This window comes from Chiloscyllium plagiosum, unplaced genomic scaffold (genome assembly GCF_037043375.1).
Source record: "Chiloscyllium plagiosum isolate Xiang-an unplaced genomic scaffold, Cpla_swu_hap1 HiC_scaffold_39, whole genome shotgun sequence".
NCBI classification, from domain to species: domain Eukaryota; kingdom Metazoa; phylum Chordata; class Chondrichthyes; order Orectolobiformes; family Hemiscylliidae; genus Chiloscyllium; species Chiloscyllium plagiosum.
The window spans coordinates 224,158-238,768 of NW_028270177.1; the positions used below are offsets into that span (position 1 = coordinate 224,158).

General features: G+C 43.5%; 1 protein-coding gene and 1 long non-coding RNA gene across 2 annotated transcripts in view; one reads left to right on the top strand and one right to left on the bottom strand.

Annotated features, from left to right (window-relative positions):
- The window catches only part of anpepb.1 (alanyl aminopeptidase, membrane b, tandem duplicate 1), an 86,997-nt gene that overhangs the window by 4,447 nt on the left and 67,939 nt on the right, over window positions 1–14,611 (bottom strand). Inside the window, exons 15-18 of the mRNA XM_043674558.2 lie at window positions 9,021–9,109; window positions 7,956–8,066; window positions 7,012–7,179; window positions 3,755–3,895 (exon numbers count right to left, since the gene is read on the bottom strand). Coding sequence (XP_043530493.2) covers window positions 3,755–3,895; window positions 7,012–7,179; window positions 7,956–8,066; window positions 9,021–9,109 — 509 coding nt within the window. The remainder of the gene's footprint in view (window positions 1–3,754; window positions 3,896–7,011; window positions 7,180–7,955; window positions 8,067–9,020; window positions 9,110–14,611) is intronic.
- The window catches only part of LOC122539577 (uncharacterized), a 36,621-nt gene continuing 26,254 nt past the window's right edge, over window positions 4,245–14,611 (top strand). Inside the window, exon 1 of the long non-coding RNA XR_006309123.2 lies at window positions 4,245–4,426. This is a non-coding gene — a long non-coding RNA (uncharacterized LOC122539577). The remainder of the gene's footprint in view (window positions 4,427–14,611) is intronic.

Genomic DNA, 14,611 nt, shown 5'->3' on the forward strand with positions numbered 1-14,611 from the left:
TCAAGAATTATGGGGGAAAGGCAGGAAAGTTGAGTTGAAGATAATCAGATCGGCCATAATCTCTCACAATGGTGGAATAGACACCATGGGCTGAAAGGCCTATTTCAGCTTCAAAGTCTTTTGGTAGAAAATTAACAAGTAGAGCCTCTAAATGCAGTAATCCCAGTACTCCAGGTAAGTGCCTACAGAAGTATTAGGATAAGGTAGACAAATAAATACTAGAAAGATAGTGCAGGAGGAAGGGCTTTTTGTTAGGACACTAGTTGTGGGGAAGATGGAACCTGGACAAGCTCGATGGGCTGCATCTGAACAGAACTGGGACTGAGTTCCTCGTACTGTTGGGGAGTTGTTAAGGAAAATTGTGTCTAACTAACTTGCAGATTTTTTTTTGAAGACCTACAGCGGTGGTGATGACAGCAATGCTTTTGATGTGATGAATACTGAAATTCAAAAGGCATTTGATACAATGCCACATGAGAGAAGTTATCTTGTGAGAGAAGTTATAATTCAGGCAATAAAAAGTACCAATAACAACGCACTTAGGGACAAGATAGAGTAATGGCTGATGGAATATTTTGAGAGAGCTGGAAGTAAGTTTGTAGTGGAGTTGTATTGAAACTCTTGTTTTTTTCTGATATCTTTGAATGAATTGGATATTAATTTACAGGGGACAATTTCAAAGTTTACAAATAATAGAAAACTTAAAAATGTAAACTGAGGAGAACAATGTAGAACTTCAAAAGGACATTGACAAGTTGGTTAATTGGGCAGATATGTTGCAGATGAAGTTCCATGCGAAGAAATGTAGGGTGATACATTTTGGTAGGAAGAATGTTCAAAAGACTTGGCTTTATTGGTCAATGCATTTAGTATAGGAATTGGGAGGCCATGTTGCAGCTGTACTGGACATTGGTTAGGCCACTTTTGGAATACTACGTTCAGTTCTGGTCTCCCTGCTATAGGAAGGATGTTGTGAAACTTGAAAGGTTCTGGAAAGATTTACAACGATGTTGCCAGGTTTGGAGGGTTTAAGCTATACTGAGAGGCTGAATAGGCTGGGGGTGTTTCCCTGGAGCATCAGAGGCTGAGGAGTGAGATTATGGAGATTTATAAAATCATGAGGGGCATGGATGGGGTGAATAGCCACGGTCTTATCCCCAGGGCAGGGTAGTCGAAAGCTAGAGGGCATAGGTTTATGGTAATACGGGAAAGATCTAAAAGGAACTTCAGAGGAAACCTTTTCACACAGATGGTGGTGTGTGTATATGGAATGAGCTGCCATGGAAATGGTGGAGACAAAAAATTCTGCAGATGCTGGAATCCAAGGTAGATAAGCAGGAGGCTGGAAGAAGACAGCACGCCAGTCAGGAGGTGGAAAAGTCAACATTTCAAGTATAACCCTTCTTCAGGAAATGGTGTAGGCTAGTACAATTACAATATTTAAAAGGATTCTGGATGGGTATCTGAATAGGAAGGGTCTAGTGGGATATGGGTTAAATGCTCACATATGGGATTAGATTAATTTAGGATATCTGGTTGGCATGGATGAGTTGGACTGAAGGGTCTATTTCCATGCTGTTCAGCTTTATGACTCTATGACAGTATCAAATAAGGGATACTATTCTGAAGAGTGTGGAGGAGCAGAGGGATCTGGGTGCAGATGTACATAAGTAATTTAAGGTGGCGGGACATATCGAGAAAGCAGTTAATAAGGCACACGTTTTTCTTGGTTTCATTAATATAATTATATGGCACAGAAACAGACCTTTTGGTCCAACTCATCTGTGACGACTAAGTTTCCCAAGCTAAACTATCTCGCTACTCTTGAACTCTACACCCCCTTGGCAAATGGGAGTAATATTGATCCTAGGTAGGAATACTGGTTAGACCACAGCTGGAGTCTTGTGTGTAGTTCTAGGTGCCACACTTGGAAAGAAGGTGAACACATCAAAGTGCAGAGCAAGTTTATGAGAATAGTTCCACTGATGAGAAACTTCAGTTCTGATGATAGGTTGGCAAACCTGGGTCTGTTCTCCTTGGAGAAAAGAAGGATAAGAGGAGATCACAGACATTTCAAAACTGAGGGGTCTGCATAGAGTAGGTAAGGAGAAACTGATCACGCTTATAAAAGAAACTAGATAGACGGGTAGGAGATGTGGAGGTGTCGGAGCTGTTACAAGAACAAATATCAAAGATATAAAAGCTTTTGCAAAAAAAGGAAGTGCAAGGTGGGGAAAAAATTGTTTTTAGACAAATAGTACAGCTCTGGCATTTACTGTCTGGAAACAAGATGGAGGCTGGTTCATTTGAGGCATTCAAGAGGACACTGGCTGATTGTTTCTATTTAGATAATGTGCAGGATACAAGATAGAGTCAGGAATTTGGTGCTGTCAAGATACTCAGGGAGCTAATGCCTGCAGATTGAGCTGAATATTCTTCCCTTATATTGTATAGTTCTGTGTTACTTCTCTAATAAGTTGGTTAATTTTGATTTCTTCTTCTCAAAACCATGTGAATCCTCCTGATCACCTTGCGTTTTTCTAAGTGTTTACTATAATCTCTTTAATGTTCAGTTTTAACACATTTCCACAATATTATCAAGCAAACTGGCCTGTAGTTTCCTGAAGCCTGCCTCCATCTGTGAATAGCAGAATTATATTTGCTAGTTTCCACTTTGATGAACCTTTCTAGGAACTAGCAAAAGGCCATGTTTATTGTGAATGTCACCATCGTGTTGAAAAATGAGAGCTCACACATAGGAGCATTGCTTCACAAGCACTTTGTGTATGAGCAAATAGATCCGGGCAAGGGAGAGCAGGGGTGGGATAGCAGGCAGGAAAGCAGCCCTGGCTGCTGGCTTTGGGCTCAGTTGCAAGCTCTGAAAACAGCTCTTCCATGGCAGCATTGTGCTTGAGGTGCCCTACCCTACCAGATACCAGCAGGGAGAGAGACCTCCACCTTATCAGCCCCTGCTTCCACCTCTACTTCCCCCTCATCCCTTGTCCTCGCCTCAACCCCAGTGTGGTATTGACACTGGTACATGTGTGCAATTTGGCATTATACATAATTACTCAATTTGGAAAATTAACATCAATGCATCTACTGCTTCATTAGCCACCAATGTAGACATGAAGAACATCTGGACCACCCCAGCAGTTTTCATATGATTGTTCCCTTGTGATTGTAATTTCATCAAATTATTTTCTTCCTCACACCTCCTGATTGACAGCTATTGCTCTTTTTTTTTGCTTTTGGTCTTTTAATAGTCATTTCCTTATTATCTATTAGTTGCCCCATTCTAAACTCTTTAGATGCACTGCAGTAACTCACAAAGTTTCCTTAGGTAGCACTTTCCATACCCACAACCATTTCTATCTAAAAGGTCAAAGGCAACAGATACATGGGAACACCACCACCTTCAAGTTACCCTCCAAGCCACTCACCATCTGGCTTGGAAGTACATCACCGTACTTACAGTGTCACTGGGTCAAAATCCTGAAAGTCCCTCCCTAACAGCATTGTAGGTGTAGCTATGTATCAAGGTCTGCAGCTCACAACCACCTTTTCCTGAGGCAATTAGAAATGGAAAATCAATGCTACCCCAGACAGCAATGCACACATCCTACGAATGAATAACAAAAATCAAAACAAACCATGGACATTGGTAATTGCTATGTCATATGAGCGGTATTCCCTGCACAAGTTGCAGAATGTGAATAAACACAATGATCATTCAGATGTTTCAGTGACTCACTGCTCAAAGATAAATTTCCAGTTTGCTCTGACAAAGTCCCAGGCCAGAGACTGACCAATCACGTTACTGGCAATGGAAGTAATGGTCGATGTAGCATCTTGCTTTCTAATCTTGGTTGAATCCAAAGTATAATGAAGATATCTGCAACATGTTAAAGAAAACATAAAATAATAAGAATTCTTGCATAGATGACCAGCTCCTGATACATTGAATTTCATTTATTATAATATTGTTTAATTGCACTCACTGTGAAAATCCATCCAAATGCTCATTTCTCAACCTAGAATCTCAGCATGCTGGGGTTTGGTGGGCTGTTCCTGGGATAGTGTTTTGAGGGAGTGTGGATACAAGAAGTTCTAAGAAATGCAAATGTTTTAAATCTACTTGGGTCACTTCTGACCTAGCGACTCCATGATTGTGTTACCACGGTAACAGTATCTAAACATGTTTATTGTTATTTATTACAGTCTTGGAAGTGGAAAAATTATTGAAGAGGAAATGTTTCCAAATGGGGCTATTTGGAGCTCCTTCATCTTGAACCAAGTGACCTCTTCATTGCTCTAAGAGTGTAAGTGATTCCCCCTGTGCTCATTGCAATGCTGTGGGCATCAATTAATGACTCAGCCACCTATCATCCAGAGAAGATACAGTGGAAAACAGGAGTGGAGGCAGGTAAACAAATTTAACTGAGACAGGTTTTTTAATTATAATGTATTTTGTGCAATGTAGATATCACTGGTTATGTCAACATTTATTGGTGATCCTTACTTGACCAACAGGCAATTAAGAGTTAAATAATCCAAAGGGTTTTACAAATATATTAAGGACAAAAGGGTAACTAGGGAGAGAATAGGGCCCCTCAAAGATCAGCAAGGCGGCCTTTGTGTGGAGCCACAGAAAATGGGGGAGATACTAAATGAATATTTTGCATCAGTATTTACTGTGGAAAAGGATATGGAAGATATAGACTGTTGGGAAGTAGATGGTGACATCTTGCAAAATGTCCAGATTACAGATGAGGAAGTGCTGGATGTCTTGAAACGGTTAAAGGTGGATAAATCTCCAGGACCTGATCAGGTGTACCTGAGAACTCTGTGGGAAGCTAGGGAAGTGATTGCTGGGCCTCTTGCTGAGATATTTGTATCATCAATAGTCACAGGTGAGGTGCCGGAAGACTGGAGGCTGACAAACGTGGTGCCACTGTTTAAGAAGGGTGGTAAGGACAAGCCAGGGAACTATAGACCAGTGAGCCTGACCTCGGCGGTGGGCAAGTTGTTGGAGGGAATCCTGAGGGACAGGATGTACATGTATTTGGAAAGGCAAGGACTGATTCGGGATAGTCAATATGGCTTTGTGCGTGGGAAATCATGTCTCACAAACTTGATTGAGTTTTTTGAAGAAGTAACATAGAAGATTGATGAGGGCAGAGCAGTAGATGTGATCTATATGGACTTCAGTAAGGCGTTCGACAAGGTTCCCCATGGGAGACTGATTAGCAAAGTTAGATCTCACGGAATATCTGGAGAACTAGCCATTTGGATACAGAACTGGCTCAAAGGCAGAAGACAGAGGGTGGTGGTGGAGGGTTGTTTTTCAGACTGGAGGCCTGTGACCAGTGGAGTGCCACAAGGATCGGTGCTGGGCTCTCTACTTTTTATCATTTACATAAATGATTTGGATGCGAGCATAAGAGGTACAGTTAGTAAGTTTGCAGATGACATCAACATTGGAGGTGTAGTGGACAGCGAAGAGGGTTACCTCAGATTACCAGATGGGCCAATGGGCTGAAAAGTGGCAGATGGAGTTTAATTCAGATAAATGCGAGGTGCTGCATTTTGGGAAAGCAAATCTTAGCAGGACTTATGCACTTAATGGTAACGTCCTAGGGAGTGTTGCTGAACAAAGAGACCTTGGAGTGCAGGTTCAAAGCTCCTTGAAAGTGGAGTCGCAGATAGATAGGATAGTGAAGAAGGCATTTGGTATGCTTTCCTTTATTGGTCAGAGTATTGAGTACAGGAGTTGGGAGGTCATGTTGCGGCTGTACAGGACATTGGTTAGGCCACTGTTGGAATATTGCGTGCAATTCTGGTCTCCTTCCTATTGGAAAGATGTTGTGAAACTTGAAAGGGTTCAGAAAAGATTTACAAGGATGTTGCCAGGTTTGGAGAATCTGAGCTACAGGGAGAGGCTGAACAGGCTGGGGCTGTTTTCCTTGGATCGTCGGAGGCTGAGGGGTCACCTTATAGAGGTTTACAAAATTATGAGGGGCATGGATAGGATAAATAGCAAAGTCTTTTCCCTGGGGTCGGTGAGTCCATAACTAGAGGGCATAGGTTTAGGGTGAGAGGGGAAAGATATAAGAGAGACCTAAGGGGCAACTTTTTCACGCAGAGGGTGGTACGTGTATGGAATGATATGCCAGAGGATGTAGTGGAGGCTGGTACAATTGCAACATTTAAGAGGCATTTGGATGGGTATATGAATAGGAAGGGTTTGGAGGGATATGGGCCGGGTGCTGGCAGGTGGCTCTAGATTGGGTTGGGATATCTGATCGGCATGGACGGGTTGGACCGAAGGGTCTGTTTCCATGCTGTACATCTCTATGACTCTATGATTCTACATTGCTCTGGATTTGGACAGACCAGCAGATTTCCTTCCTCAATAAAAGAATCAGTGAACAATCAGCATTAGGCTAGCTTCTTATTTCTGACTTCTATCAAATTCAAATTTCTCCAGCTGCCGTAGCTGAATTCGACCCTGTGTCCTAAGAATATTAGCCTAGAGTTCTGGATTGTGAGTTCAGTGACATTCAGTACCTTTTCCAGGGGTCAAGGATGAAGGGGGTGAGTGTTATGGAACTTAAGGACAAATACAAAATTCATTCTGTAACACGAGAGAAACATTGAGCAAACAATGGAGCAAGGATCTGCCTTATGTACATGAGCTATTCTTTCCAATACCCACGTGCCCTCCCTGAGGTACCTCATCCTCTAGAGATCTACAGACTTTAATCACTCCTTTTTTAACATTACTTCCTGATTTACCTTCTCTCTTTTCTTAATGTAAATGTTCCACATATAGTGTAAGGCTATGTATTTAGGAACTTTACAATTTGTCTTTTGTCTTTGAATGGCACGCTATTAATTTAACTTAGACTTCCTGGAAGGAAATGGATTCAATCTGGGTCAATATTCCTTACAAAGGTAACAATAGGTTTTCAGCATTCACAGAATCTGATTAATGACCACAATTCTTACCGATTGAGAAGCCAAGTGTGTCTAGTACAAGCCATGGCTGATCGCAGTTTGTCTGCCTCTGTGGCTATTTTAGCATTTTGGAACATTTTCCATGCAAAGTTCCACTCTGCCTCATTCCCTGAAGCAATTGCACTGCAATAAATTGATGTCTTCAGATTCACAGGAATTCTATTTATCAGAAACAACGTTATAGTATTAGCAAAGAAAATGAAATAATGAATATTTACGTGAAAAATCAGATATCGTCAATATTTGATTTCTAGAATACAATGGCCCAGATCTTCCAGTTAGTATCAACGCTGCCAGGAGCAGGGTCTGTGCTGTATGTATGTGTCAGGTGTGTGTGTCCACGCGCACACAGGCGTGCATGTATAGGTTTGTTTGTTTGTTTGGACTGATCCTGACAGCTGCATGACCCTTTACAGCATTCGTATTGCTTTCCAATGGAGAGCATGGCCTAAGTCTCCGGTCAGTAAGGAGTGATTCCTGCTGTAAAAAAGGATTAGTGTTCATTCTTTATCAATTCCCACCCATGGGAGATAGGGGAAGGGAAGGGACTGAAGGAAGGGGAGATAGGGGTCAAACTCAACTCCTTCTAGCTCATCGTTACTACTGAAGTCACCCCTCCCTGCACAACAACCTGCACCTTCATCCTGGGTCATACCAAGTTTGAGGCATTAAAATAGAAAAAAATTGGGAAGTACTACATGTCTTAGTTGTAACTTCCAGCTGATATTTGTGGGTAACTCACTAGCACAGGTCTCTGACTCTGCTGGGCAATATCAGCTGTTATGCAAGCATAAAGGCCTCTATTGGGATCTAATGGGTGCCCCCAATTTACATCACATCGCCAATGATCAGAAAGTTGGACCTGTTATGTAACTTATTATTATTACATTTTATCAAACTCCACTTCAATATTCCCACTTGTGCAAAACACTTACGGATTATCATTGGGGTTTGCCATCCACTTCAAATAAAATGTTTGTGCCATAACTTCACAGTCCTTGAGACCATATCCACAAGCAACGCGCACTGCATTAATCTGATTATATCTACAAAACAACAGGTTTCAATATCTTTATCTGAATAGGGATTCAATTACACAAAAACCCAAGTAAAATGTGCACAATTATAGTCTTGACAGGTTGAAATTCAGCTGATCTAAGCTGATCCCTTTATTTTACTGAAGTAATTAAGTTCATCTGTACAGTCTAAATTTAAGGTGCTTGTAGATGACATCCATGGGGTCGAATTTCTCCCAATAATTACATTGAAGTGTTGGCAGTTTCTCTGGAGTTTCCTTGCACAGGATGTACAAGGAGAGTGGTGAGAAAATTTAATGGATCAGAACTCGAGAGCCACAAGACTAAAACTCTGATCCTTCCCAAACTACATGGAGATGGTGAAAATGTCTCTGATACTTTTGGAGTATTATCAAACCATTCAGTCTGTAATGTCAAAGGTGAAAGAACAGGTCTGAGCCTGATGCTAACCCAAGACACACTGAGAAGGAAATGGTGACCTGAAGGAGCACCTGATCTGTAAGCAGTGGCCAGTGTGAGTGATGCTCAACTGGGTAAAGGCAAGACAAGTCATGAAAGTCAGATCGAAAGTCTGGAACGAGGAGAGTCAAACAGGCCAAAGTGATAAGGGTCATACTGAATGGAATGAGAGGGACATGCAGTCTGGAATGAGAAAGGTCAGACAATCTGGGCCACTATCAGCATCACAAATATTCGACAGGCTGGAAAATTCTAAAGACTTTAGCTGCTAAGTGAAGGAGTAAAAGGTCTCTGCACAGGCAGGACACTTGAATTTTAGAGATATTATAATGAAGAGTTCAGAGATGCAATCAATATGCACTGGCCATATCATCAATCCTCCTATACTATTACAAATGTATCTCTGCACTAAGAGTGTGGCCATTTGGAATGGCTGTATACACCAAGATGAATTAACCCTGAGCCTACAGGTCAAGAGCATTTGGATTGAAAATGGATACTCACTGATCCATGAGACTATCCGGTTGTGTCCCGTTCTTGGTGAGATTTTCAAAGTGCTTGTACAGTGGGGTCACCTGTTGCAACATGTACTTCTGCAATAACAAAATGTTTGTAATAAATCCAATGTCAATATCAGTGGCAGCTACTTCCAGAGATACACCAAATAAAATGTTAGAAGTCTAAGCAACACACAGCCTCAAGACAGTGAATTCTCACCAAATTAGGGGGCCATTAGTGATGGGCAATAAATACTCACTGTGTCAGGTAGATAGATTAGATTACTTACAGTGTGGAAACAGGCTCTTTTGGCCCAACAAGTCCACACCGACCCTCCAAACAGCAACCCATCCAGACCCATTCCCCTACACTTACCCCTTCACCTAACACTACGGGCAATTTAGCATGGCCAATTCACCTAACCTGCACATTTTTGGACTGTGGGAGGAAACCGGAGCACCCGGAGGAAACCCACGCAGACACGGGGAGAATGTGCAGACTCCACACAGACATTTGCCTGAGGCGGGAGTGCCACCATGCCACCCCAGAAGACTGGCGAAAACAAATGTCCCCTTGTTCAAGAAGGGGAGTAAGGCAACACGCCTCCATTTTTTGGGAGCAGCCAGGGGTGTGGGGTGTGAGAGAGAGAGAGATAGAGGACCAGGGGCTGCCGGGAAAGTAAATTTCCCACTTGAAAGGCACTTACATAGAACATAGAAGAATACAGCGCAGTACAGGCCCTTTGGCCCTCGATGTTGCGCCGATCCAAGCCCACCTAACCTATACTAACCCACTATCCTCCATATACCTATCCAATGCCCGCTTAAATGCCCATAAAGAGGGAGAGTCCACCACTGCTACTGGCAGGGCATTCCATGAACTTACGACTCGCTGAGTGAAGAACCTACCCCTAACTTCAGTCCTATATCTACCCCCCCTTAATTTAAAGCTATGCCCCCTTGTAATACCCGACTCCATACGCGGGAAAAGGTTCACACTGTCAACCCTATCTAACCCCCTAATCATCTTGTACACCTCAATCAAGTCACCCCTAAACCTTCTTTTCTCTAATGAAAACAGCCCCAAGTGTCTCAGTCTTTCCTCATACGATCTTCCTTCCATACCAGGCAACATCCTGGTAAACCTCCTCTGCACCCGTTCCAGTGCCTCCACATCCTTCCTATAGTATGGCGACCAAAACTGCACACAATATTCCAGATGCGGCCGCACCAGAGTCTTATACAACTGCATCATGACCTCAGGACTCCGGAACTCAATTCCTCTACCAATAAAAGCCAGTACGCCATATGCCTTCCTCACCGCACTATTTACCTGGGTGGCAACTTTCAGAGATCTGTGTACATGGACACCAAGATCCCTCTGCTCATCCACACTACCAAGTATCCGACCATTAGCCCAGTACCCCATCTTTTTGTTATTCTTCCCAAAGTGAATCACCTCACACTTAGCTACATTGAATTCCATTTGCCACCTTTCTGCCCAGCTCTGCAGCTTCTCTATATCCTGCTGTAACCTGCCACATCCTTCCTCACTGTCAACAACTCCTCCGACTTTCGTATCATCCGCAAACTTGCTCACCCAACCTTCTAACCCCTCTTCCAGGTCATTTATAAAAATGACAAACAGCAATGGTCCCAAAACAGATCCTTGCGGAACACCGCTAGTGACGGCACTCCATGAAGAAACTTTGCCATCAACTACTACCCTCTGTCTTCTTCCATCCAGCCAATTCCTAATCCAAACCTCCAACTCACCCTCAATGCCATATCTCCGTATTTTCTGCAGTAGCCTACCATGGGGAACCTTATCAAACGCCTTACTAAAATCCATATATACCACATCTACTGCTTTCCCCTCATCAACCTCCTTCGTCACCTTTTCAAAGAATTCAATAAGGTTTGTGAGGCACGACCTGCCCTTCACAAAACCATGCTGACTATCCTTGATCACATTATTCCTATCCAGATGTGCATAAATCCTATCCCTTACAATTCTCTCTAAGACTTTGCCCACAACAGAAGTGAGACTCACCGGCCTATAGTTACTAGGGTTATCCCTACTCCCCTTTTTGAACAAGGGAACCACATTTGCTATCCTCCAGTCTTCTGGCACTACTCCTGTAGACAAAGAGGACATAAAAATCAAGGCCAATGGCTCTGCAATCTCCTCCCTTGCTTCCCAGAGAATCCTAGGATAAATGCCATCAGGCTCAGGGGACTTATCTATTTTCACCTTTTCCAGGATTTCCAACACCTCTTCTCTACATACCTCAAAGCCATCCATTCTACTTATTTGTGACTCAGTATTCACATCGACGACAATGCCCTGTTCCTGAGTAAATACTGAAGAAAAGTATTCATTCAGTATCTCCCCAATCTCTTCCGCCTCCACACGCAACTTCCCACTACTATCCTTGACTGGACCTATTCCTACCCTAGTCATTCTTTTATTCCTAACATACCTATAGAAAGCCTTAGGGTTTTCCCTAATCCTACCGACTAAGGACCTTTCATGTCCCCTCCTTGCTGCTCTTAGCTCTCTCTTCAGGTCCTTCCTGGCTACCCTATAACTCTCAATCGCCCCAATTGAACCTTCACGTCTTATCTTGAGATAGGCCGCCCTCTTCCATTTAACAAGGGATTCCAATTCCTTATTAAACCACGGCTCCCTCGCACGACCCTTTCCTCCCTGCTTGACAGGTACATAATTATCAAGGACACTCAATAGTTGCTCCTTGAACAAGCTCCACATATCATTTACACTCTTGCCTTGGAGTCTACTTTTCCAAGCCACACATCCTAAGTCATGCCTCACCGCATCATAATTTCCCTGACCCCAGCTATAACTCTTGCCCTGTAGTACACACTTATCCCTCTCCATCACGAGAGTAAAAATCACCGAATTATGGTCACTATCCCCAAAGTGCTCACCTACCTCTAATTCTAACACCTGGCCTGGTTTGTTACCCAGAACCAAATCCAGTATGGCCTCACCTCTTGTTGGCCTGTCTACATATTGTGTCAGGAAACTCTCCTGCACACATTGAACAAACACTGACCCATCTAACGAACTTGAGCTATAGCTTTCCCAATCAATATCAGGAAAGTTAAAGTCCCCCATAACAACCACCCTATTACTGTCACTCATCTCCTGAATCACCTTCCCTATCCTTTCTTCAATGATTCTAGGACTATTAGGAGGCCTGTAAAAGACTCCTAACAGGGTGACCTCACCTTTCCTATTCCTAACCTCAGCCCAAACTACCTCAGATGGCAAGTCCTCATCCATCGTCCTTTCCACCACTGTAATACTATCTTTGACAAGCAATGCCACACCTCCCCCTCTTTTACCCCCACCTCTGACCCTACTAAAACATTTAAATCCTGGAACCTGCAACAGCCAATCCTGTCCCTGTTCTAGCCATGTCTCCGTAATAGCCACAACATCGAAGTCCCAGGTACCAACCCACGCTGCAAGTTCACCTACCTTATTTCGTATACTTCTTGCATTGAAGTATACACACTTCAAGCCACTTTCCTGTTTACAGGCACCCTCCTTTGAAATTGATGCCATGTTCCTAACCTCCCTACACTCCAGGCCCTGCACCCTGAAGCTACAATCTGGGTTCCCATGCCCCTGCAGAGTTAGTTTAAACCCCCCCCCAAGAGCACTAGCAAACCTCCCCCCAAGGATACTGGTGCCCCTCAGGTTCAGGTGTAGACCATCCTGTTTATAGAGGTCCCACCGTCCCCAGAAAGAACCCCAGTTATCCAAAAACCGGAATCCCTCCCTCCTGCACCATCCCTGTAGCCACGCATTTAAGTGTTCTCTTTCCCTATTCCTCGAATCTCTATCACGTGGCACGGGTAACAAACCAGAGACAACAACTCTGTTCGTTCTAACTCTGAGCTTCCAACCTCGCTCCCTGAAAGCCTGTCTAACATCCTCGGCACTCCTCCTACCTATGTCGTTGGTGCCAATATGGACCACGACTTCGGGCTGCTCCCCCTCCCCCTCCAGGACCCGGAAAACACGATCAGAGACATCAGACACCTTGAGAGACAGTCCTCCATTTGCAGCAGCAGTGGGAGCAGTGAGAGCGAGGAGCCAAGCTGGACCAGGGAGAGTAAGGAGCTGAGCTGAGCTGGACCAGGAAGAGCTGAGCTAAGCGGGAGCGGGGAGAGCAAGAAGCTTTGTGGAAGCAGTCAAACTGCATTCTAGGAAGATGAGTGAACTGATATATTTGGGCAGTGGCTGAACCCAAGACACTACATGTATAGTGTCTCCCACCCGCCTTCCTCCTCTAATAGAAAAAGGACTCTGTGGTGAATTGATAAAGTAAGGTTTTTCTTTTTTTTAATATTATTGTATGATTAGTAAAAACTTTTTCTTTCCTTTTTCATTTATCTAAATTAAGCTTAAGATTAAAAATGGCAGGAGATCTCAGACCTGTGTTATGCTCCTCTTGCGCCATGTATGAAAAGTCAGTTATCGTGGTGCATATAGGCACCAATTATATAGGTAAAAAGATGGAATGAGGTACTACAAACAGAATTTAGGGAGTTAGAAAACAAGTTAAAAAGTAGAACCTCTGTGGTAGTAATCTCAGGATTGCTACCAGTGCCACGTGCTAGTCAGAGTAGAAATGAAAGAATAAACAGGATGAATGAGTGGCTTGAGAGATTGTGCTGGAGGGAGGGAATCAGACTTTGGGGACATTGGGACGCGTTCTGGGGGAGGTGGGACTTTTACAAATTGGATGGTCTACACTTGGACCTGACTGGAACCAGTGTCCTTGGGGGTGCTTTTGCTAACACTGTTGGGGAGGGTTTAAACTAATGTTGCGGGGGATAGGAGCCAAATGAAGAGGTTAATGGACAGTAAACAGGTAGTAACTAAAGCCTGTAAGGAATTAGATAATGAAGTCAGTGAGATGCAGGGGAAGAGTAGGCAGGGAGCAGATGATGAATGCAAATGGATTGGTAGTCTGAGGTGCATTAGTTTTAATGCAAGAAGTATAGTAGGTAAGGCAGATGAACTTAGGGCTTGGGTTAGTACCTGGGAGTATGATGTTATTGCTATTACTGAGACTTGGTTGAGGGAAGGGCAAGATAGGCAACTAAGTATCCCAGAATATCGATTTTTCAGGCGGGCTAGAGAGGGAGGTAAAAGGGGTCGAGGAGTTGCATTACTGGTCAGAAAGGATATCACAGCTGTGGTGAAGGAGAACACTATGGAGGACTCGAGCGGTGAGGCAATATGGGCAGAGTTCAGAAATAGGAAGAGTGGTAACATTGTTGGGCTGTCCTAGAGGCCTCCCAACAGTGAGCATGAGATAGAGGTACAAATATATGAACAGATCAAGGAAAGATGTAGGATCAACAGGGTGGTGGTGATAAGGAGATTTTAATTTTCCCAACATTGACAGGGGTTCACTTAGTGTTAGAGGTCTTGATGGAACAGAATTTGTAAGGAGCATCTAGGAGGATTTTATAGAGCAGTATGTAAATGGTCCAACTCGGGAAGGGGCCACACTCGACCCAGTGTTGGGAAATGAGCCCGGCCAGGTGGTTAAA